The sequence below is a fragment of the Triturus cristatus genome, chromosome 11 (assembly GCF_964204655.1).
Source record: "Triturus cristatus chromosome 11, aTriCri1.1, whole genome shotgun sequence".
NCBI lineage: Eukaryota > Metazoa > Chordata > Amphibia > Caudata > Salamandridae > Triturus > Triturus cristatus.
The window spans coordinates 1,144,588,929-1,144,614,474 of record NC_140594.1 but is presented as its reverse complement, the minus strand read 5'-3'; the positions used below and the strand labels follow the sequence as shown (position 1 = coordinate 1,144,614,474).

General features: G+C 42.2%; 1 protein-coding gene across 1 annotated transcript in view; it reads left to right on the top strand.

Moving 5' to 3' along the window:
• The window catches only part of LOC146788598 (tenascin-X-like), a 694,637-nt gene that overhangs the window by 450,563 nt on the left and 218,528 nt on the right, over positions 1-25,546 (top strand). Inside the window, exons 25-27 of the mRNA XM_085633173.1 lie at positions 5,729-5,986; positions 7,842-8,096; positions 10,744-11,001. Coding sequence (XP_085489299.1) covers positions 5,729-5,986; positions 7,842-8,096; positions 10,744-11,001 — 771 coding nt within the window. The remainder of the gene's footprint in view (positions 1-5,728; positions 5,987-7,841; positions 8,097-10,743; positions 11,002-25,546) is intronic.

Below are 25,546 nucleotides of genomic sequence, written 5' to 3'. Positions count from 1 at the left end.
AGTAAGCAGCTCCAGTCCTTTTGAGGAAATGTGGCTGCTAAAAAATACTTTTCCATTTGAAATGCAATTAAGGACACAACAGTCTACGAACCCTTGAAGGATTTTTGTTGTCTTGCAAGACATTGAAAACATAGATGTATTTTTATACAGATTAGGTTGTAATCTTTTGGATATTCATAAAGGTGAAATTTCAGGTGACTAAATTTACATAGGCAAGTTTACCTTTGGACTTTGCAGTAAATGTACTTTTTTAGCTATTCAGTAAATTTCCTGTAAAGTATAGGCTTGTATATCTCCACCTCCAGAAACCAAAGGAGAAGCCTAATTTACTAGTGTAAAAAAGATTTCCACTAACCCGGTGGAGATCTCACTCAGGGTAATGTAAACATATTTTAAGCTAAACATTATTGTATTGTATTATTTTATTTTAAATGTAGAACAAATGTAAACATCCTACAGTACTATTACCTTAATTGCAAAATAAATAATTACATTAAATATATTACAACATATTTTTTCAAATACATTTATACGAAAACTCCACCTAAGATAAATCATTTGTGTTTGTTTATTATCTATTATTAAAAGTGTTATATAGAATTATTTTAAATTACTTTATTATTTACAAAACATATTTTTACTTATTTTTTAGCTGAAAAGGGGTTATTAAAATAATTTAAAACAAACTAATATTTATTTTTCACTTATTTTTTCAACATTTAAAAACATTATTTATCTTTTTGAAAAGTCTAAATAAATGAATTTATTTTCAGATTGTTTCCTATAGAGCTCTATTTTGTGCCCTTTCCTCCAGTGATGCTGGACTTCTGGCAGCTGGAGTCCATGACTCCATGTACTACAGTTAGGGGTCTTTTTTGACTCTAATAACTAAAGAAGTGCAGTTTCTCAATATCATGTTCTTACTTTTTTGTGGATGGATGCATCTCCCTTTATAAACCTCTCCATAGTCCTCCCTAATCCTTGCGTACTCCCACCTTGGCTCCACCCATCTGGTAGTAAGTTTTCTCAATATTCCAGCCAATCCCCTTGTCCCTTGCACATTTACTCCTAAAATATATTCCTGCATTTTTTGAGACATCCGAAGTTGGTCAGAGTGCTTTGCACACAAAAGATAGGAGAGATGGAGATCTCCACATTTCAACTAGTGAGTAGCACTTTGTAGTAGGTTAGTAGTACTATTTAATACTACTAAATGTACTATGAAATACAGTCTGAAAATAGCCACCTTTGTTTTTATTTGCCTTTAGATTGTATATGTATGGAAAACTTTATTTATACATGGTATTTTGAATTCTAAGAGGGTAATTGAAACAATTTTTAAAATCATGGGTATTTTACGTTCATCTATATGTTGTGAATGGGTACATTGACAATGACAACAACACCACCACCCTGCTAGACAACCTCGCCAACCTCGAACTCAAGCAACTAGTGAACACCCCCACCCACTACGCCGGCCACACGCTTGACCCCGTCTTCTCCTCCAGCAACCACATCTCCTTCAGCCACTCCACCAGACCACACTGGACAGATTACAGCTGCGTCCACTTCAACTTCAGGAAAACCACGACCCACCACCACCCGCAACAGGCTCCCCGAAGATGCTGGAGCAAGATCACCACCGACCAGCTCACCACTTCCCTGTGCCAAAATCCTCCCGCCAACACTACGGACTCCAACGAAGCAGCCCGTAACCTCACCAACTGCGCCGATGCCCATGCACCACTGAAGAATCCTCCCAGCAGGCCCGGCAGCAAGAAAACCTCGTTGTTCACCAACGACCTCAAAGACTCCGAGAAATCCTGCCGTACCCTCGAGAAAGCCTGGCGCCACGACCAGTCAACAGAAAACATGACAGCCCTCAAGAACGCCATCCGCAAACACCACCAGCTGATCCGCACCACCAAAAGGACAGCATTCAGAGAACGACTAGACAACAACACCCACAACAGCAAGGAACTCTTCAGCATTGTTAAAGAGCTCTCCAACCCCAGCGCCAGCAACAACGACATCACGCCCTCGCAAGACCTCTGCGACGCACTCGCCTCGTTCTTCCACCGCAAGATCGCCAACATACACAACAGCTTCGGTGCCCAGACCACGCACCCAACCACCGAACCAACGCCCCCCACCACCACCCTCTGTGCCTGGACCCCCGTCAGCACTGAAGACACCACCCACGTGATGAACACCATCCACTCCGGCTCCCCAGCCAACCCCTGTCCACACCACATCTTTAACAAAGGCGACTCCATCATCGCACCCCAACTCCGGAACATCATTAACAACTCCTTCGCATCTGCCACCTTTCTGGAGAGCTGGAAGCATGCGGAGATCAGCGCCCTCCTAAAGAAACCCACCGCGGACCCCACGGACATCAAGAACTTCCGCCCCATCTCGCTCCTCCCTTTCCCTGCTAAAGTCATCGAGAAGACGGTCAACAAGCAGCTAACCACCTTCCTCGAGACAAACGGCTCCCTCGACCCATCACAGTCCAGATTCCGAGCAAACCACAGCACCGAGACCGCCCTCATCGCAGCCACCGACGACATCAGATCCCTGCTCGACAACGGGGAAACTGCTGCCCTCATCCTCCTCGACCTATCGGCCGCATTCGACACAGTCTGCCACCGCACCCTAAGAAACCGCCTCCACCACGCCGGGATCCAAAGAATGGCCCTGGAATGGATCACCTCCTTCCTCTCCAACAGAACTCAGAGAGTCCGCCTACCTCCCTTCCGCTCAGCGGCCACCAAGATCATCTGCGGCGTTCCCCAAGGCTCCTCGCTCAGCCCCACCCTCTTCAACGTCTACATGAGCCCCCTCGCAGCCATCGCACGCCAACACAACCTAAACATAATTTCCTACGCTAACGACACCCAGCTGATCCTCTCCCTCACCAACGACCCCACCACCGCCAGGGCTAGCCTCCAGGACGGAATGAAAGACGTTGCGGAATGGATGAAGCTCAGCCATCTGAAACTGAACTCAAACAAGACGGAAGTCCTCATCCTCGGACCATCCCCCTCCGCCTGGGATGACTCCTGGTGGCCCCCTGCTCTGGGCACCACCCCCAAGCCCACGGACCACGCACGCAACCTGGGTTTCATCCTGGACTCCTCCCTCACGATGACCAAGCAAATCAACGCCGTCTCGTCATCATGTTTCAACACCCTGCGCATGCTCCGAAAGATCTTCCGGTGGATTCCCACCAAAACCAGACGACTGGACTACGGGAACACCCTCTACGCTGGAACCACAGCCAAACTACAGAAAAGACTCCAGCGCATGCAGAACGCATCTGCACGACTCATCCTGGACATCCCCCGACACAGCCACATCTCTGCCCACCTGAGAGACCTGCACTGGCTCCCCGTCAGCAAAAGGATCACGTTCAGGCTCCTCACCCATGCTCACAAGGCTCTCCACGACATGGGCCCCATATACCGCAACGGCCGCCTCACGTTCTACACACCCACCCGACAGCTCCGATCCACCAGCCTCGCCCTCGCCACCATCCCACGGATTCGCAGAACCACCACCGAAGGAAGATCCTTCTCCTACCTGGCTGCCAAGACGTGGAACTCCCTCCCCACCCACCTCCTACTGACCCAGGACCATTTCTCCTTCAGGAAGCAACTCAAGACCTGGCTCTTCGAGCAGCAGCAGCACCCCCCCCCCTCCCAGCGCCTTAAGACCCTTGCGGGTGAGTAGCGCACTCTATAAATGTGTTTGATCGATTGATTGATTGATTGTGATGTTCACGAGCAATCCAAATACAATCTATTTATTACTTTAATAAGTTCCGTTTCCTAAACCCTTGTTCTAAAGAGTCACATAGTCTTCTTGTAGACAGCCCCTCTGGCCTAGGTCTAGACAATCAAGAGTATGCCTGAAAATATTGGTAAATGTGTGTTTAACCTGCTGAGAAATTCTAAATAGAGGAAATAGAGGAAAAACAGATATTTATTTCTACACTCCTAGATTTCTTCTTGCTTTCTGATTCAGACTCTTAGGGGCATATGTATTAAAACATCGTTTTGCGAGTCCTTAATAGCGATTTTTTTTTAATCGCTATTGAGGACTCGCAAAATGCAATGTATGTAGGAATCGCAATAATAATTGTGATTCCTACATATTCCTTAATTGTGACTCACAAATTGTGATTCGCAATTAAGGGATTCCTTCCTATTCATTCCTAAGGGCCTAGAGGCCCAAAGGAATGAATGGGAAGACATTCGCAATTTGCGAGTACCCATTAGGTAATCGCAAATTGCGAATGCAATTTCAAGGGTGCAAGGGTGTCAAAAGGACACCCTGTTGCACCCCTGAAATATGTATGTGTGCACATGTGGTGAACATACATGCCCTGAGGGCATCTGTGTGCGCCACATGGCACTTTGAAAAATGCTAAAAAGTTCATTTTTCAAACAAATGGCAAATTACCACCAACTTGAAGGTGGTGGTAATTTGCAATTTCTTAAGCCAAAATCACACAACTTGGGTGCTTTCTGCATTGCATTTAAGGAATCACAATTTGCGATTCCCTAAATGCATTCACAAAATAGGGAATGGCAAATTTTGCGATTCCATATTTTGCGAGGGCGTTTTGGGATGATACATCCCAAAAGGCTTGTTCCCGTTCGCAAACGAGCTGATTCTGAGAATGGGCCCATTTGCGAACAGGAAATGGCCTTGATACATATGCCCCTTAGCCTCTAAGTCGCATCACCTGTTCCACATAAACAGAAAAAGTATTGAGTATGACAAAAAATCAAGAAAGTATAGAATACATTTGCACAGAAAATGCCACTAATATTGGTCTTAAAGACCAGTTAGACAGGCACTTACAGGCATAGGACAAGAGAAACAGTTGGATGTCATGACATAAAAGAGGACAAAAATGTCCTTAAAGAGTGTCCTATAACAAATATTTTGATGGATTACTCTGCTGTTATGTTTACATCTGTGACTTATTTATAGTTCCATGACTTCAAATATCATTTGAAGTATTCTTTTAGTTGAATGACTCAATTTCAAGTTTATTAATATCTGCCTGTAATATTTTCATATCCACTACATCAACCTACCACTACATTCTAATCAGGAGCGGCCCGTGCAGGTAAGAGCGATAACTACGAGGGAAAATTAAATAAATAATTAATTTCCCCTCATGGTCGTCTGTCGAAAAACTCCCCCACCGGGCCCCACCACGCCACTGCTCTTACTTGCACAAGCCTCCCCTGATTCTAATTACAAGAGTACATTTGCTCTTCCTCACTCCACCCATACTCACCTTCTGAGGTAACTGTAAGTACAATTTTGGAATGTAGTTGTATACTTATTTAACTCTACTATGGTCATTAGATTGATGAGTTTTTGTTGCAGTATTAGCTGGGTGCTATATCTCATATCTCATGCTATGTAATGACCCACAACCATATATTTATTTAATTTGCTAAGAACCCTAGGCATCTGCAGAAACGCCATTCCCTAAAACAGATTATGTGCGATCAAACATGTTATCACTTATAATTTTCAATATCCAAGGGATGGTTTTGCTATCCAAAATGTATAGTTTCTATTTCTTGTTGAGTTTGGTTTAGTCATCTGAATTGGAGATGTGGGTCTTCAATTTGGGACAATTCTCACTATAAAGATTTATATAAACAAATGAATGAAAATTAACCCTTTTTTTTTATTTCAGAACCAAACGTCACTCGCGATCTGAGTGTCGCTCAGGTCTCCATCAGTTCAGTGTATTTGAGCTGGCGTCCACCGACTGGCAACACAAGCTCATATGAGGTGGAAGTTTTGGGAGATCCTGCAACAACCATGGATGTGGACACAGAATCAGCCACAATCTCTAACCTGACACCAGGGAATTTCTACACATTTTCTGTCTCAGCTGTCTCTGGGGATGGCTCTTTGAGGGGGGACAGCAGTTCTGTTTCTACCTACACAGGTACCGTTGAGACCATCCAAACATCTGCATTTCTTTTGGGACTGCAAGTGGAGTCTCTCCTATGTATAAACGCCTGGCAGGGTGACACTCATTAGTTTGTTTAGAAAAAGTTTTTTTTTTTGCTTTTCCTTATTTTTTTAGTGTGTTCCTCATTTATTGGTATGAGTTCCTGTGTGACTTATGAGGTCCACCATTTTCAATCCTTTTGTGGGTAATGTAGCACCATATTTCAATTGCGATTGTCTTTTCAATTAGTTATATGGATATTAATCGTTTTATGTACTGAATGATTTCAATATAGTCTTTTCAGTCAATTTGTTTGGCTATTCCATACACTAACACGTTCCCCCTTCACACTCTGCACCTATAGATCCTTTTTATTTCTTCCTGGGATGAATATTGTTTATTTTATATTGATAAAAGTATTTCCTACTTAAAATACACACAACTTTGGTGGATAGAGAATTACCTTTTTAGAGTCCAGAAGTCAGTTTGTCTTTTAAAAAGAATATTTTTTGAAGACATGACCCAATGCTTTAGTTTCTGATGGCCCAAAGCTGGGCTGCTCTGGATCAGTGGTCTCGCCCTAGATTGATGAAAGTGAAGCACACAGAAGGCATCCAGGCTTATTCTGAGTCCACTGTGAATCCCCTCTCAGCCACTAGCGCGCGTTAGTGCCTCACTAGGGATTCTGTGTCGTTCGGGCAAAAAAATATGCATTGCCTTACTTTTCCCATTCACATTTCCCCAACATCTACCTGGAAAAATGTGAACAGAGTAGGTGCTCAAAAAGAGTCCTTCACTAATCTGGGTGCAAAACTCTGCTTCGACGTGTTATGACTCAGTCCAAGAAAAACAACTCGCAATCCGGCAAAGCACACACCAGTAACTATCCCACTCGGTGGTATTTGTACTTCTTGAGTGCGGTATCAAGCCCACAAACCCACTCACAATGATCAACACAGAAGTGTTTCCACAAGAATATCGACTGAAGAATACTGTGTTTTCAATATATATGGGCAGATTTACAAGAAACTGGCACATCTGTGCAGATGCTTCAGTTTGCCTGCGCCTCCTTGCGAAACCCTCGCGCCACCATGGGTGCGCCGTATTTACAATATGGCGCACCATGGCGCAAGAATTGACAGGAGCATCAGAAATTCTGACTCATCTGTTGGAGCAAAAGTTACGCATTGCTGGAGTCGAGTCGCAATCACGACGCAACTCCAGCAATGCATGGGGAGGCCTATTTGCAATACACTGTGTCACCTCTTATGCCTGCTCCAAGCAGGCATAGGGGTTTGACGCAGTGGCATCCTAGAAGTGGTGCAGTGAAATCACCGCTTCACTTCTACGATGCTTTCCTGAGTAGGCGCGTCCATTCTGCACACATTATACCTGACACAGGTATAGTGTGGCGCGGGGCTTTACAATGTGATGCATCTCCATAGCTGAGTCACGTTGTAAATGGGCTGCAATGTGGTGCATTGTTTACGCTCAAAAAGTTTTGCAACTGCGGTGCAAAAGTGCTGCAAGGGGCTTGTAAATTTGCCCCATAGTGGCTAAACCATAGAGGACCATAATATTGCGAAGATACATTTATATAGGTGAGCATAGGTTTACTACGCTTAACTCCTGATACATGTACCTTAATTATATATAAATCTTCAAGTTATGTAGATCGGAGGTTAAAAATATTAAATCTATACGTCGCCATATACACTTACCTCCTCGATGCTTTGGCCCTCGATATTTTTGTCACAATATTTTGTCACACAACTCAACACAGAGGAGCAAATTCCAATTATAAGAGTAAAAAAATATAAACTAATGTTCAGATTGTTTCTCTTCGCAGTGCCTGGTGCTGTCCGCAATCTGAGCGTGAGCCAAGACGCGACTGATTCAGTGTCTCTCAGCTGGCTCCCGCCACCTGGGAACAAGAGCGCCTACATGGTACATGTCTTAGGGAATCCTTCAACAAGTGTGAGAGTCCTCAATGAATCAGTAGCCATCCACAACCTAGTGCCTGGAAACCTGTACACATGCACAGTCTATGCTGTCTCTGGAAATGACTCATTTCAGGGAAATATCAGTTCTGTGACATTCAGAGGTAAGTCACTTATTTACTAAATATTGTAAAATGGTTATAGAGTGTATTTGATTTATATAAATTAATGCAAAGGCGTGATAAATTAACCCGGGGTGCAGCCAGGACTCCCTGGTGAAATTCAGCCAATGGGTGTGCGGATAATGCTTCACTCCAGGGGCCCCTATTTCACCCGGAAGTTAAAGTGTTCAATTAAAAAACACTCCCTCCAAGTCTGTGGCTGGTGTGATCATCACTTAGAAGCTGAGCCATGGATGAACCTCCAGTGAATACACAGGCGCACTCTCTTAATTGTGTGCTTTGAAGAAGTTACTTAGTAAATTCATGTTTTCAATCAAACGTCTGCAGTGAGGACACACCACAATTCTGTCATTTCATTATTTGAAGTTAAACCAATTCAGAACATTTACACTTTGGTGGTCTGTTTCTATTGTTTCAACAAGTGTAAATCAGTCCCATCACATTCTTGAAGTTTTATTGGAAGTCTTCAACCTGCTCTGTAGGGGAAGGCGATGCTTGTGGGAATGTATGGCCTTCAAGATGAGCCATTAACAGCTACCAATCTTGTTTCAAATGGTATTTGCTAAATTAATTTATAAAACAACATTTAGCTTACACTTTATTCAGAGACATAACGCAGTAATACGTATGTCAGTAAAGAACCATCTCATTTAACCACAGTTCGCTCGGAATCACCTTGTGAGAAGCTCGTGGTTGCTCTGTAATACCACTCCTAGTGGGAATGTATGTTTTGTTTCTCCAACAATATACACAACTGTGAAATAAAATGGATTTAACATCCGCAGAAACCTGCATAGTAAAGTTAGACCCGTTTTCCATGTTTCAATGTTGTTAAATAGTGAATTCTTTCAGAAAGTGAAAATTGCAAAGTCCCTTCATGCAAATGGGAAAGGCAGCAGCTAACTTTGCAGCAGCGAGGTACAGTGATGGGCACACAGTGCTGCACCGGGCAAATGTCCTCATATGTCTGCACTGTAGAACAAACCTAACCAACACAACTGAAAGTTACACAGATTGTGGATTTCACAGTGAGTCGAGGAGAAGTGGTGGAGAGTATGTGGGAGCAGGAATCCACCACCAAGGATGTGGATTTACAGTAGGATAATGGGCGGATCCTTCAGAGAGCCACCTTGAGAATGATGTCACAAAACGTTTTACAACCCAACCAGATGCCATCAACAAAGGAACATTCCAAAACCCCGATTTTGAAATAATATTGATGTTTTAAGCTTGGGTAAGAGGAGTGGCAGATCTGCGAGTGGGAGTATGGGCTCCGTAGTATGGGATAATTGTGGGAATTTTAAATTAGTATTCAGGTAGTTACCCTGTGATGAGGAGTTGTGGGAAGAGCGGTGATCAAGATTTTGCATCACCCTTGCTCCATGCAAGATGACGCAGGGTGACGCAAAACCTCGAATGAGATTTACCGAGCCACGCATGACCACCCTGCATGACTTGTTCATCTGGAGTAACGCAAGGCGGCGCAAGTCTCTGTCTTGCATTACTCTGACCTGGGAAAGCGTTCCATGGGTGGAGCATGGCTGTTCCTATGCATCCACCCATGAATTTTGGCACCTTCCCAGATTTACCAAGACGGGTATACCTGGGAATAAGTCAAAATGCTACATCTTCCCAGGAAAGGCGAAAGCAGTAGCAATATATTTATTTCTCTTCGCTGTTTTCCCTCTCTACGGGTGCTACATTCTGCAGCATCCTTGGAAAGAGGAAAAAGCCTCACAGGTATGTGTTTGTGCAGGAAGGTGCCTTTTCCTGCATAAAATCAATCCTGCCTACAATGCAGGCATCGTTGTACCACAGTGCACGGGTGCCTGCGTTGGTGCAAGGTGGCACATTGTGTGCCGGCGCATGGAGAGGCAAGGAATGCGCCACAATCGGTTGACCATGGTGCATCCCTGCCCTCTCCCTTCAAGCAGCACAGCCAGGTGCCTTGTTGCGTGCATTGCATGGAAATATGGTAAATCCGGCCCTCAGGTTCTTGCTCAAAGTGGTGAAGCCTCCGAATATCATTCATCATGGTGCACCACACTAAAGTTCACTTTCCTCTGATTTTATTACCAAAGCCTGCAGGATTTGGGTGAAAGCAACCTTTTTAGCAAGAATCCCTTTGTTACCCAACCCTTAACACATCTGGCCTTGGTCATGACACAGCTCCTCAAAGTGCATCTCTAGCATCCTAGAAAGGGCACCAATGTCTTACATTTAGAAAACTCCCAATTAGTATTGATGTCTCACCCCAATTTGCTAAAAGTATCATCAATTGTAAAATCCAATATTATGTGAGATATGAAAAGCTCCATTTGCACAGTAAGTGCTTCATAGGTTAAAAAGGCAAACACTCTTTATTCACACTGTTTGAAAGTTGTACAAAATGGAATCCAAGAAAATGTTTAGAGTGTCCTTTTGCAGCTGTTAATTAGGCCCCAGGTCACTTGTTACTTAATCTTGCTGTTTCTTCCTCTTGGCAGTCCATCAGACCTATCATTTACTATTGAAATTGTTATTTTTGTCTATCTATTTTCTAATGAAAGTTCAAGACTAAAATAGTCTAATGAGATGGGGCCCACGGTACATAGTTACATAAAACTGAATATATGTCTTTTTGTTGCAGTGCCTGTCCTAATAAGCCAGCTGACTGTCACCGAGGTCTCCATCAATTCAGTGTCTCTGAGCTGGCCCCAACCAACTGGTAACACAAGTTCCTATTTGGTAGAGGTATCTGGTGCTCCCTCCACAAATGTGACGGTGATCAACAACACAGTATCCATTCTGGGCCTGGTACCCGGAAATTTCTATACATTTTATGTCTCTGCTGTGCTTGCAGATGGGACTTTTCAGACTGAGAAGGCTTCTATTTCTACATACACAGGTCAGTGATCTCCAAGAATAGCCATCAAATATTATTTTAAACAATTTTTTTGCACTAAATAAAAATATTTCTCTCCAAAAGCTAGTGAAGGTGGGAAGGGTAGCTCACCCGCAAGATATACACAGATATTTAAGATATGTGTCTAAATTATGATATATTGGAATTTCTTAGTTTTTTAATTGAGTTCACGTTTATTTCATTTACCACTGTGGACTGTGGACACACTGCCGGAAGCTGGCACCTATCATTATCTATCGCCTACCTGTTGACTCGGTGCGTGGTTGAGATTGTTGTGAGACAGATGGAAAGACTATGGATCCCTGGCATTGAGAAGTCTGACAATATGCATCCTTCTTCTTGATTCAGATGGAGACAGTGTGACATAATGTTGTCACTCACACTGCCTGACATTCCAGCCACTGAATGGCCATCATGTGGGCTGACCCAAAATGTGAATGAAACTGGCTACCAAGTCAGTGACTGAAAGGGGCTGGCCCATTACTCACTCTCTGTATGCTGTCCTTGTGAGAAATTGGGTTTTTGGTTGTCTTGGTTGTTAACCCTCGTCAAGCAACAGCCACAATCCCTGTCAGGGTGAAACACTAAATTAGCCTGTGCTTAACCAAGTGGTAGCTTGGCACAAAAGCAGTCAGGCTTAACTTAGAGGCAAATTGGAAATTATTTATGCAGCCCACAAATAGGAATAAAGTGAAAACACAACAGAAAAACAAATCCCACACCAATTTAGAAAAAATAGAATACATTTTAATAAATTATTTGAAAGCAAAACTACAAAAATCCAACCAGTTGAACTAGGGTTACAATTTTTTTTTAAATTTTAAGATAAAATACTCACAACTAAAAGATCTACCTAGTTGCACAATACCAGGTCTAAGTCGAAAATATGGCCAACCTTGATGTGGACTGTGCCCGGTCAGCGCTTACCTTCGGAATTAAAAGAAATTTTAAAGAACATTTTCTGAATAGGTAAAGTTTAATGGGGCAAGGCTGCAGGTGGTGATCGAGAATGAAGCATCATTGTTGGGGAGCCACTGGATGAAGTCCCAGTGAAGATTTCTACATTTAGCTTTAGTCACTTATTTGAAAGCTGAACATCTCCAGTGGGGCCAGGCTGGAGGCTGTCGCTGATGAGAGTTTCAGGAGGCTGGACAGTCTTTTGGCGAAGGACCACTGAACAGGGTTTGCTGTTTAGAAGAACCTAGTGGGAGTTACAGCAAAGTCAAGCCGACAGGTGATGCCCTTGGGCAGATAGACAAGTAGGTTGGTCCTGGTCTTTCTCAGAGCAGTTTTCACCCAAAAATATCTAAGTCCCAGGTTTGGGATTTCGGCTACCTGGGAACCTTTACTACTATACCCAAGGGTCCAAGATTGTACAGCACCTCCTGGGTGTTCAGGACTCACTCAGGTTGGGCCAGGTGCAGGTTCAAGATGGTTGGAACCTTTTCTGTCTCTGAGGCTGTGATCAAGAGGATCAAGAGGCCAGACAATTAGCTTTAGGAGTTACTCTGGGAGTCCTGGGCTCAAGTGATGAAACAGGGCTCAAGCAGCAGGGCAGGCCCCTGAGGGATCAAGGCAGGCTCCAGACAGCAAGGTAGTTCTTCCAAGTAAAGCACAGCAGCCTTGTGGAGTACACAGCAGGCCACAGCAGCAGACAATCTTCTGAGGGTTCTTCTCCAGATCCAACAATTGAATTAAACAGTGGGTCTGGGAGTCCACTTTTTATACATGGTGCCTTCGTTGATGTAGGAAAAGTTTCTAGAATATTCTTTTTGAGGATCTTGAAGTTTCCTGCTTCCCTGCCCTGGCTCCAAGTTGGCTACATTAACACAGCAGGGGTGACAAGTCATTTGTGAGAGGGCAGAGAACAGCCTATACCATTGCATGTGGGGCTGTGCCCAGCTCTGCCCTATTCTAACAGATGATGGCCCATTCAGGCACACCTAATCCCTCTATTGTGTGCTGTTTGGGAGGAAAAAGCAAAGTCCAACTGATAACTACCCCAGTCATGTAGCCTAGGACAGGCTGCCAGCACCAAATAGTTTAGGTCAGCAAAATGCCTACTTTTTAAAGTGGCATTTTCAAAATTGTAACTTTAAATCTGATTTTCCATTTAAGAGGATTTTTAACTACAAATTCTCAGACACTAAAAGTTAAATGCTTACCTGTTCCCACTCCAAAGCTAGCCATTATTAAATGCAATAAGGTAATCCAATGTTATTCTATAAGAGAGGTAGGCCTCACAATTGTGAAAAACAAATGTAAGAGTCTCTCACTACCTGGACATATAAAACTTTGAAGCACACTCAAACATTTTATTTACAATGCATCCTGCCATATAGGCTGGCTAGGACCCATCTTAAGGGTGACCTGTATGCAATAAAAGGGTGGTTGAAGGCTTGGCAAAGGGGGTGATATTGCCATGTTGTATTTGCTGTTTATAAATGCATCCTGGATGCGGTGGCAGCACTGGGAGATGTTGCAAGTAGCTACTTAAGTGGGTGGCACAATAAGTGCTGCAGGCCCACTAGTAGCATTTTATTTAGAGGCTAACTAGAAGCATTTAATATGCAGGTCCTGGGTATATCGTATACCCCTCTACAATGGAATTGTAAGTTATTTAAATATGGCAATCAGGTGTAAGCCAATTTTAGCATGTTTAAAGGAGAGTGCACAAGCACTTTCAGTTAAAATCTTGAATCGGCTATATACTAGCCATAAAAGAAAGCATCATAAAAACGTTTCATAAAAAAAAATACAAACAAATGATAAATCCATAGCAATAGCGGTTACAAGTAACCCGATGTCAATCTCTTGTAGCAGTTTCATCACTGAGGGCTATAGTTCCAAGACATGACCACATTTCAATCAGGTTGATAATAAACGTTGAGAGGACATCTATATACAAAGTCCATATAAATGTTGGCTTCAATTTCCAGAATTAAGCAATATTGTATTATATTTCAACATAAAGGAGTCTTACGTCCCAGGCCTGATAATATAATCAATACAAGGCAATCATTTTCCAACAATATTCCGATGCCGAACAGCCATGGAAATGGAAATCTTGTGACGTATATACGATTCAGGGGTACTTATACCGTGTTGATTATAGAAAAGGCCACTCATTCTTTTCAACTTCGAAATGAATACCAACCTGGAATTGATTACTTGGTGACGTTTTGGAGTGTGTTCTTATGTGATACTTTGGCCCTGACGAAGTTCCTAAAGAACGAAACGCGTTGGCTGAGTCTGAATTTTAGAACCTAAATAAAGAATAGAAGACGAAATTTGGATCGTTTGGAAAGACTTTTATTCTCTGGTGCACCTTCCATTCTTCTAAAAGCCATGGAAATGTATGTGTAGACCATTAAGCAAATGAATTCATCATTTAAAAGTTATAGGTGATGTAATGCAGACCAACGCTTTCGAATGTTTAAAAATCGTAAAAGTGGTTTTAAAAAGGCACATCTTGATTTAATATAAAGTTTACAAAAAAACATACAAGGCAAAGTGCTCTGAACTGACTTTGAGTCGAATGGACACAGATCCAAGTTAGCTTCACAGTGCGCATCACCTGGGTATGAGACCAGTAAATGAGAAATGTCCATCCTGAACCTTATCAGATAAAACATTTTAGCATGACTGATATAGAAGGAGAGGTAGGGTGCAATGCATGGGGAGCAGACTAATAAAGAGTGGTAAACGACCCTTTTTTTCCCTCCCCAGGTTATTTCTAGCCAGACACAAATGGGTTAAAAATTCATTTTTCAGCCTGGCTCTAGTTATTTTGGGTATGTTTCCAGGACGTTTGAGGCAGTCTAACAATCCCAATTTCTCAAGCTAGTCATTAATATAGGTAGTCCAGGGGATTTTTTAAAAACAATTTAATTTTAAACATTCAAAAATTAGAGCGCGATTCAGGCCTGCTTCTTCTTTTGCCCAGATGTTGTAGCATAGCAGTAGTGGAGCTAGTTGTATGCGAAAGGACAAAGGGGTCACACCAAGTTCACTACGGCAAATAGTGGAAGCAGTACTTTTCGGGACTGTCAAAAGTCGTTTCATGAACGTGTTCTGTGCCCTCTGTAGGCCCTTAATATTGCTGGAGCCCCAAACTCCAGCGCCATACAGAGTAACAGCACACGTGCGGGCTTTATAGATATCAATGAATGCTTTGATAGGCCTAGAGCCTAACTTTTTGGTGAATCTAAAGATAGCCTCCATATTTTGGTTAAAGCCCCTAATCTTAGCCTCAACTAAATGGCGCCAAGAACTTTTTTGATCAAACAAAATCCCTAAATAGGAAAAGGTCGGAACATAAGACAATTTTTCATTTGTTATGTAGCATGTCTTTAGAACCTTAGGAGATTTGCCAACCACCATGATGTGTGATTTCGCTACATTGGTTTTTATACCACAATCATAAATGAAGTTATTAGTTAGAAGCCTCTGCAGCCCCACCCCAGTTCTGGACATCAATACGCAGTCGTCCGGGTATAACAGTGCGGATAGTGACCTGCAACCTACCAGCGGAGCATCCACGTTCCCTCTTTTGACTTGGTTTTACAAGTCATTTATATATAAACAAAATAAAAAGGGAGCAAGGACGCAACCCTGACGTACTCTGCGATCCATCCTTATTGGGGCAGTAAGAACACCACCTGCTCCATATCGAACTCTCCCCGTCACCTCCTAATGCTTGGCTGCCAGGAAATGCACGATGGGCGGATCAATGCCCATGGTCAGCATTTTCTCCCAGAGCCTTCCTTTCTGCACCCAGTCAAAGGCAGACGTCAAGTCCATGAATCCAAGATAAAGAGACCCAGGCTTGGCTAGAGTGTATTTACCAATCACCAGGTGCAGGTTGAGGCACTGTTCCACTGTACCCAGGCCACTCCTGAAGCCATATTGAATGTCAGAAAAGCTCCCACTTTATGTTACCCAATCCTCCAATCTCTCCAATATTACTCGGCCCACGATCTTACAAGTACTATCAATTAGAGATATGGGCCAGTAACATTTAGGGTCCGACCTGTCTCCCTTTTTAAAAATGGGAACTATTTTCACTGCTCTCCGCGATTCAGGGGGACCCCGGGCCGCATAGCATTTAAAATTGTTTGTTAATAATGGAAGCCAAAGGGGAATATTGGCTAAGAACAGGTCCGCTGGGATACCATCAGGGCCTGAGGCCTTATTCTTCACAGTCTGAGATAAGGCCCTTTCCACCTCATCTATTATCGGAGGTGCGAGGGTTGATTCCCCGTATTGAAGATTAGTGCTAGAGTGTAAGTCGCTTCCAATTTTATGATGGCCGGAGAAATGTTCTACCCAAGTATCAGGCATAATTGTGACATCCCTACTTCCATTTCTGGTACCATTAAAATAATCCTGGTTTACAATTAGCCACAAAAGTTTAGAATCTTTACTCTGCATGCTACATGGAGTTGTTCCCAAGCATCTTGCCTAATTTCTCGCTTGCGTTTTTCTAGCGCCTGTTTATTTTCAAGTCATGACTTTTTTACCTCAAGTGAGTTTCGGGGTCTGACTTTTAGAGTCTTGATTAAATTATTGTGTAGGTGTGCACATTGACTATTAAACCACCTTTTATTTCCTCGTGGTCTGTCTCTTTGTTTTTTAGACAATACCACCTTTATTGCCTGCGTTATGTCCTCGAAAGATGTTATCATAACTTGGGGATTTATACTGTCTTCCAGGCAGATTAAAACTTGATTTAAATTCGTTTTTATAATCTGATTTAGAGCCAACACAGGGTCTAGAGTACACCATTTTTGTAATAACTCCTTGTTTTTATCAGGAATAAGTGGGGATGATCTGACTTGGGTGGTTAAGTCATCAGACTGACTCTCAAACTCCAAAGTTAAGGGATAATGATCACCAAGACAGATTTTATGTATAATAAAAGTAACAGATTGTGTGTTGAAATAGTCAGACAGAGCAATAAAATCAATTAACGTGCCTTTGCCTTTCCCAACAAAAGATACTAAATCTTGGCCTTCCATTTCAATAAGATCAACAGTTAAGAAAAGAGAGAATTTTGACAGTAGTGAGTTAAAAATATTCCCACAGGGGTTATGATAAAAATGACGACCACCATCAGTGTCCCCGGCTACTAAATGGCATGCTGAATGTTTCGAGAAGGGACATAATTTACAATTAAAATCACCTCCCCAAGATACCGCGAAGTCCGTATTTATCTCCTCAATATGTCTTGAGAGCTCAACTTCCAGCTCTTGAGCAATACTGATGTTTGTGTTATTAAAATTATTATGGTAAAAGTTTACAAGAACCAGAGTCATATTTTTCCTAAGCAGGATGTTAATAATCTGAAAATGAGGTGAGTCAAGCAGCGCTTTTCCTAGTCTAACATTCAATGTCGTAGAAACCAGAGTTAACAGGCCCCCTTTATCATGACCACCTACGGAGGCTATAGCTGGCATATGAATGGAATAAAAAACATGTATATGTGCAGTATCTTGCATCCAGGTTTCCTGTAGGCATACAATACTATATTTTCCAATTAAATCAGCCCATTCTTTAGATTCTAATTGCGTTGGTAATCCAGCAATATTTCAAAAAAGGCTACCATGCATTAGCATGTTATTTTGACTACTGTGCATTCTCTTTGTGAAACAAGGAGCTGCCTTTACAGTAAATGGTACAGAGGAATCCGACCTACCAGGCGACAGTGTGTTAAGTTGCGCTAAAAAGGTGTCTGATGGGACAGAAAGATTCGGGCTGTCTATCTTATGTCTAATAGGAAAAGTTAAGTTATCTCTGCCCCACACATGAGCAGAAGATATCTCACCTTGCCGATCAGCATTCGGAGTTGGGATAAGATTCACTGGGGAATCAGGGCAAATGACACTGCCTAACCCAGGCCTTGGGGAGATGGTGGAATATCGGCCCCACATGCATGGGCCTGGAAAGATGCGTTATTAGTCCACGTGAGCATATCCATAAACCAGCGTACTAGGGACCTATTCCTAAAATTGACGACAATGCAATCATCTGTTTCAGTTTTTGCTTGCGATCCCTCCCATGAAACACGTTCAACATTATTTATATTATAATGCAAGTCATCAGTGCTAGTCCAGTCCACTGCTTTAGCCAACCAATGTACTGTTTTATTTTTAAGCTGCTTCCAGTCCTCTTCCTTGTTGGTTGGTAAAAGGGGGACATTTTTAAGGACAATAACAAATGGGGTTGCTTCAGGAGGGAGGTGAAGTATTCTCTCAGCATTTTTTTTGTCTGCCCAGAATGTGTTTATTATGTTGATTTTCAGTAGGATTTGACACAACAGGCTCCCTTTGTGAAGATATTACACCTGTCCTATTAGCACCTGCCGTATTGATGGCTGTCGTTGGTGGTGCAGCTTGATGTGTGACTTGTTGTGTTACAGTCTGAGAAGTCTGAGAGATTTTACTGGGCCAATTTTGTGGTGGGGGTACTAAAAGAAGAGGTGCTGCGTGAGGTGTGTCTGGATTATAGTTGGTAGTGGAATTCAAATTAGTGGCGAACCAGAAATCCTCTTCGAGACACTGGAACCAATTAGTATTTTTAAAGACATGTTGATGCTGGGGGCGTGGCTTGCGCGCCGCGGCGATATGGCGGTTTGCGCTTGAGCTCCGTGCTGAGCTGGAGCCGACGGAGGAATAGCTGTTGTTTTCGGCTGCCCCGGTCATCGCGGATAACGGCCGTATGGATAGGAACATATCACGGATGTTTTGGAGGAGGTTTCCTGCTTCCTGAGGCTGCCGGCACTCGCACTTTGGTTCCTTTTTGACGGCGCTCGGTGGTTTAGCGAGCGGCCGCCATTTTGTCTCCTCAGGAGCGGTGAGAGCTTTCTCCTCAGCGCGAAGTCGACAATGCCACAGAAGGGCCAGGAATGAAGTTAAACAAGTACTGGTGACGTTTCTTTTATTTCCTCAACTAATATTGCTTTTCCTTTTTGCCTGCTGCCCTGCTGCCTATTTTGGTATCATTTTTTGGGGTTTTTCTGCTGATTTATCGCTCGTCAGGAACACCGTCAAGGCCATTTAGTGGGACTTCTTTGATTAATGCTTACCTGCCTTTGGGTCATTTCTGACTGTTGTTAGGAGCCCTTTTGATACCTGCAAGGTGGGATATTTTTGTGAGGTGGTTCCCTTCCCTGTCCCTGGAATCTGCCTTTAATATTTTTCTGTTCTCTTGCTAAGAGTGCGCTATCCATTTTTGCTCGTTCTCTTTTGATATATTGAGGTTTCCTTCCTCACCTGGCATTTTCTTCTCGTAATCTGTCTGGAGTGGTGTACTGTACTCCTGCTGAGGTGGTGTGCTCTATGGCTGCCAATATGGGCCCGTCTTCAAATGCTAAAGACGCGAAGGAATCTAAAGCGTCTCTTAAAAGGGCCAAACAGTTATCTCCTTCACCTGAATCTCCGCAAAAGGACCACAGTCCCACTCTTGAGACTATCCTGACGCGCCTTAATGAGGTCTATGAAATTGCGCAGTCTACCAAGACCAACACAGATTTATTGCAAGTGGAAGTGTTAGCTATCAGGAATGATTTCAAGGCCCTGTCTCTTCGTGTTTCGGACACGGAAGCACGTATTAGTGGCGCAGAGGATTCCATGCAAAAGCAGTCCAGATTTCTTTCACAACTTGAGCGATCAATGGTAGCTTTGCGGAAGGACCTCACTGAGCAAGAAGATCGTAACCGTAGATCTAACCTGCGCATTTTTGGGCTTCCTGAGGATGTTGAGAAAGATGCGCCTTCTATGATTGATTTCCTCTATCGATGGATTCCTTCCACATTGCAAATTTCCTTCCAAAGAGATTTTGAGCTGGAACGCGCACATCGTGTTCCCACTTTTCGTTCTGAGTCTGCTACGCAACCTAGGGCGATCATTTTTAAGCCACTGCGTCATCAGCATACAGAACAAATTCTGACTCATATGCGGAAGGTTAGAGTTGTTTCGTGGAATGGTCATCGCATTTCAATCTCTCAAGATTTTGCCAGAGACACGGTCATAAGAAGGAAGGGTTTTCTTAATCTGCGGAAGCGTCTATCTGAGATGAATATCCCCTTTTCTTTTGCTGGCCCCTCAAAATTCCGCATTACTTTCAAGGGTCGCTCTAGAATCTTCGATGAACCTGCTGATTTGGTCTCGTTTTTGGATAATCAGATGGAGCTACAGATGGAACTTCAAATGGAGGCCTCGCTTGATCCTGGTTCTGCTGGCACCTGATGCGGTTATTCATACTGCTATGAGTTTTTTTGCCAGATCTATTGAGCTTAGTCTCTCTTAGTTCTGCACGGTGGTCTAAGTGTCCATTGTTCTTGCGGTGCTTTTGTCGTCTGTTGGTGTTCCCTCCTTATCGGTATGGTGTAATGGTCTTTTTTTGTTGTTAGTTCTATTGTATGAACCATCCAAGATTTTGTGGTAATGTTTCGTGAGGGTTTAACGTCACTTTTGCGTGATTGCCATCCTTTTTATTCTTTTCCTTCCCAAATTGTCTTTCCGCATATTAGGTCCTGGTCCGTTTCTTATCCCATTGTAGGATTTCCTATTTTCTATTGTTCTGGTTATGTGTATGATTTTCATCGTCTTTGGCTGTCTCATATTTGTGGAGTATGTTAGTGTTTATTAATGTATTGATTACATATTTGATTCATTGATAAGTATTTGTTGCTTATTAATTGCTATAGTTAGAGTTTGTGTTTAGCTCTATGTCACTGTTATAGCATTGATTGGTTTGTATCGTTATTATTATTAAGTGTCTTTTTCGATTAGGTCGGAATTTTTTAGCTGTTTTGTAATTGATAGGCTTATGTTTCTTTCCTTCCATGTTCATATATTTAAGATACTCTCACCTCTCTCAGTTAAATTGAGTGCAACGCGAAATATGTTTTTGTGGACAGTTATCTATTAGCTTATCTATAGATTTTACATTTTTATGTATAGTCTCATTTATATTATGTATCTATCATAAGACTTCATTGTTTGATACATTAGTCTGTTACTATATGCCGCTCTCCTCTTTATTTCATTTACTTTCTTCATAATGTATTATATAGTACTCTTTGGAAGTTTTTCTGTATTGTTTACATCTGTTTTCTCTCTCTTTCTGCTTTTTACACTTTTTATGATCCTGTTTAGATGTTTCCTTTTTCTCAATTTGGTTAAAATGTCGCCTGTATAGACTTATATGGTGTACTGTTTCTAGAACGATAATTGATTCTTGTTCATATCCTCTAGATAGTTCTTCTTTTTATAATAACGCATAATCTGTTATGTTCTGTTTTGGGGCTATTTATGCTGATGGTTTCTATTCCTCATGTTGGGCTCTTTGCTCATTTCCCATGTCCCCCCTTGTATGAATTCGGTCTTTTTCAGACCTTCCTTGTTGGCCCTTCTCTCCCTTTTTCTGTCTATCCTCTTCCTTTCTTTTTTCTCTCTTTTTTCCTTTTCTCTTCGGATTTTCTTCTGGGATTCTCCCGGCTTTGTGTTGATGTCTAGTGTCTGGAGGCGAGGTCTCTTGGAGGTTGTAGTTCATATATCATTCGTGCAATATCTTTTTCTCCTGTTAATAGGTCTATGTCTGGATTGAATGTACTCTCCCTTAATGTCAAAGGGCTAAATCACCCAGTTAAAAGGTCGAAGATTCTAGATTATTGCAAATCTCTTTCTTCGGATCTCGTCCTTTTTCAGGAGACAAAGGTCTCTGTTAGGGAGGCGTTATTTCTGAAGAAAGAGTGGGTTTCTGATGTTGCTTGTTCAGATGCTAGTGGTAAAAGAAATGGGGTAATTACTTTAGTCTTTAAACATTCTTGTTTGTCTATCGTTTCCTCTGAACAGGATACAGAGGGACGCTGGTTACTATCTAAGTTGTCCGATGGTAATGCTGTTCTCTTTGTCATGAATATCTATGCCCCTAACAAGGATGATCCGTCTTTTTGGAAAACGGTCACTAAAAAGCTACATGACACACCTCATTCTGGCAATCTTATTGTTGGTGGTGACTTTAATTTACCAATGGATCCTATTTTGGATAGGAATTCTGCCTTTAACTTTCGTCCCCCTCAAGCACATAAACAAATGATTAATATGTGTTCTCTGACCCATCTTCAGGATGTTTGGCGTCTTCACAATCCCACTGGCAGTGACTTCTCCTTTTTTTCTTCCCCTCATTCGTCCTTCTCACGTATTGACTATCTTCTGGTTCACTCTTCTCTTGTTCAAGCTTCCTCATCTCCGCTTATTCACCCCATTTTAGTTTCAGATCATGCCGCGGTAACTTTCACACTTATGTCTTTTGCTCCTCGGGCAAGGTCTCGATCTTGGAGGCTAAACACGGAAATTTTACATGATGTTTCCCAAGTTCGAGAGTTTTCTAATGATATTGAGACGTTTTTCCGTGAGAATGTTGGTTCAGTAAGCTCCCCTGTTGTTCTCTGGGACTCTTTTAAATGCACTTTTTGTGGCCAGGTCATTAAGTGTATGTCCAGGAGAAACGCTGCCATTAAAAAAGAGCTCACGGATTTAGCGGATGAGATTAAACGTCAGGAAGCTCTTTTTCGACATTCTTAAGATAAGTCATGCTTACAATCTATTAAGAATTTAAAATATGAGTATAATACTATTGTCACAAAGAGAGCGCATATTGGCTTTCAGGCTCAGAAATCTAAGAGGCTGCTGTTAAAAAATTGTGCGGGCAAGACTCTTGCAGTTACATTAAAGTTCCAGGAATCTTCTAATAAATCTTCCCAAATCTCTTCTATTACTGACCATCTTGGTAAGAGAAAATTTCAGACTGAAGAAATTCTTGAGGTCTTTCGCGATTTCTATAATCATTTATATACCCCCTCTACGCAGGCGTCTTTTGAACAGTGCCAGGAGTTTTTGAAGACAGTGCCGTTGAAAGTTATACCGAAGGATGATAATAATTCATTAAATGCCCCGATTACCTCTGATGAAATTATTTCCGCGATTAAAGCCGGTAAGGCTCCGGGCCCTGATGGGTACCCTATTTTGTTTTATAAGACCTTCCTATCTGTGATTGTTCCGAAACTTCAATCGGTCTTTGATGCTTTTGTCAAAGATGGCTCTGTGTCTGGCTCTGCTGCTGATGCTACTATTGTAGTAATCCCCAAAGAAGGAAAGGATCATTCAGACCCCAAGAATTTTCGTCCCATTTCCCTGCTTAACATGGAGGCTAAGATTTTTGCTAAAATCTTAGCTAAACGATTAGAATCCTTTATCCCTCATTTGGTTCATCCTTCCCAAACAGGTTTTGTAAAGGGTCGTCTTGCACGTGATAATATCCGTACTTTTTGTCATATTCTAGGTGCCGCTAAGCGATCCAATCTTCCGGCGGCGGCTTTGGCCCTTGATGCTGAAAAGGCCTTTGATAAGGTTTCCTGGCCTTTTTTACGAGCTGTTTTATGTGCACATAACCTTGGTGATTCCTTTATCCGTATGGTTATGTCTCTTTACTCCCGACCTAGGGCTAATATAAGAGTGAATGGGGCTACCTCGTCCTTTTTTAACCTTTGCCAGGGTACTAGACAAGGGTGTCCTTTGTCTCCTCTTTTATTTTTATTGTCCATTGATCCTCTTCTCAGACTGATTGACGTACATCCAGACATTATGGGTTTTTCTTTTGGTTCCCATCAGCTAAAAGTAGCTGCCTATGCCGATGACGTTCTCATTTTTTCAGATGATGTTGCACGTGCCATCCCGGCTATTTCTGAGATCATTTCCATTTTCTCAAAGGTTTCGGGTTATACACTGAACAGAGATAAGACAGAAATGTTCCCCTTAAATGCTTACTGCTTCTCCTCTCATATGGGTTCGGCGGGCTTTAAGTGGCAATCTAAGCAACTAAAGTATCTGGGTATTTATTTTTGTTCCACCCTTTATGCTACGGTTACTTATAATGAATCTCAAACTATTCTTAAAGTGCGACATCTTTTAGAAAATTGGTCTCCGAAGCATATTTCTTGGTGGGGTCGTCTCCAAACTCTTAAAATGATGATAACACCTATTATTAATTTTGTCTCTTCTATGCTTCCAGTAAAGTTCTCTGATGCCTTATTTCATGATCTTGATTTAATTACCTCCAAATTCTTATGGAATAATAAAAGGGCTAGACTTGCCTATACATTTTTGAGGAAACCCTATGAGTTGGGGGGATGTAATCTTCCTGATTGGGGGAAGTATCAATCTGCTTTTCTAGCCTCTCAAGGTGCGCTCTGGTTTTCCCCTCCCCTTATGCATGTTCCAGCTTGGTTGCTAATAGAACAGGAATTGGCCTCTCCTCTTCCAACTGCCTCTTTCTTAACCACGAATACTCTTTTCATTCCATTTTCTAGATCTATTATTTTGGATACTGTTGCTGCGATTCGTAAAATTGATATGAGAGTGGCGATTCCGCTGCATAAAACTAGATGGTCATCCATTTGGCGTAATTCCAAAATTAAGATTAATATTGATCCAGACTTGATGTCTTATTGGTCGGGGAAAGGTATCTCGCTTGTTAAACATTTGTATGATTCCAATAATGACCCTCTTCCTTTCTCTACCCTGGCCCAGCAATTTTCTTTATCTAATTTAGATTTTTATACTTTTCTTAAGATAAAGGTAGCTCTTGCTAGAATACAGCTTCAGCCTTCTTCCCCTATGATTATGCTTTTTCACTTATGGATTAAGTCTGGTCATGTAGCATCTAGGATTTATAAATTTTTGTCGTCCTCGACACTTCCTACTCAAACTGTTGCACAGCAAAAATGGCTACGTCATTTCGAGCATGAGGTCACCGATCATATTTCTTCAGACACTTGGCAAGATATTGGTAGGATCTCTCTTCGTAATAAAATCGCCCCCTCATTAATGCAATCTAAGTTTTTCTCTATTAATCTTCTTCACTGGACTCCCACTCGTTTACACGCGCTAAATCTCAAGGACTATAATCGATGCTGGAGTTGTGGTCTTGCATCTGGTGATTTCCAGCATATGTTCTTTGACTGCTCTCTTCTCCAACCCTTTTGGGGTTTAGTTCACAAACACCTTATGCTTATCTTTGATATTAAGTTTCAACTCTCTTTTCCACTAATTCTTCTAGGTCCACTGGCTGCCTCGGTCCCGTTGCCCTTAGATGCCATGGAATTACAACTATTGGATCTTTTACTAACTATTGCAGTCAAGGTAATTCTCATGGAGTGGAAATCTTTTTCTTCAGTCTCTTATCATACTTGGTGGGCATGGGTTTCTTTTCTGCGTAGTGCTCATACGTCAGTTGATCATGCTCACCTTTCTCCGTCTATATCTAATGAGGTGTGGCTGACTCTAGATACGTACATGCAAAGGGCCTCAGAGGGATTGGTGGCTCAATACCCTTTTGATGTGCCTGGTTAATGATGGCGTTGTTGTTGGGTGAATTCTTTGGAAATCCTCTTCTCTTTGCTCATCCTGTCTTGTCTTTCTTCTTCTTTTCTTCTACCTTCTTTCTGTCTTTGCTTTCTTTC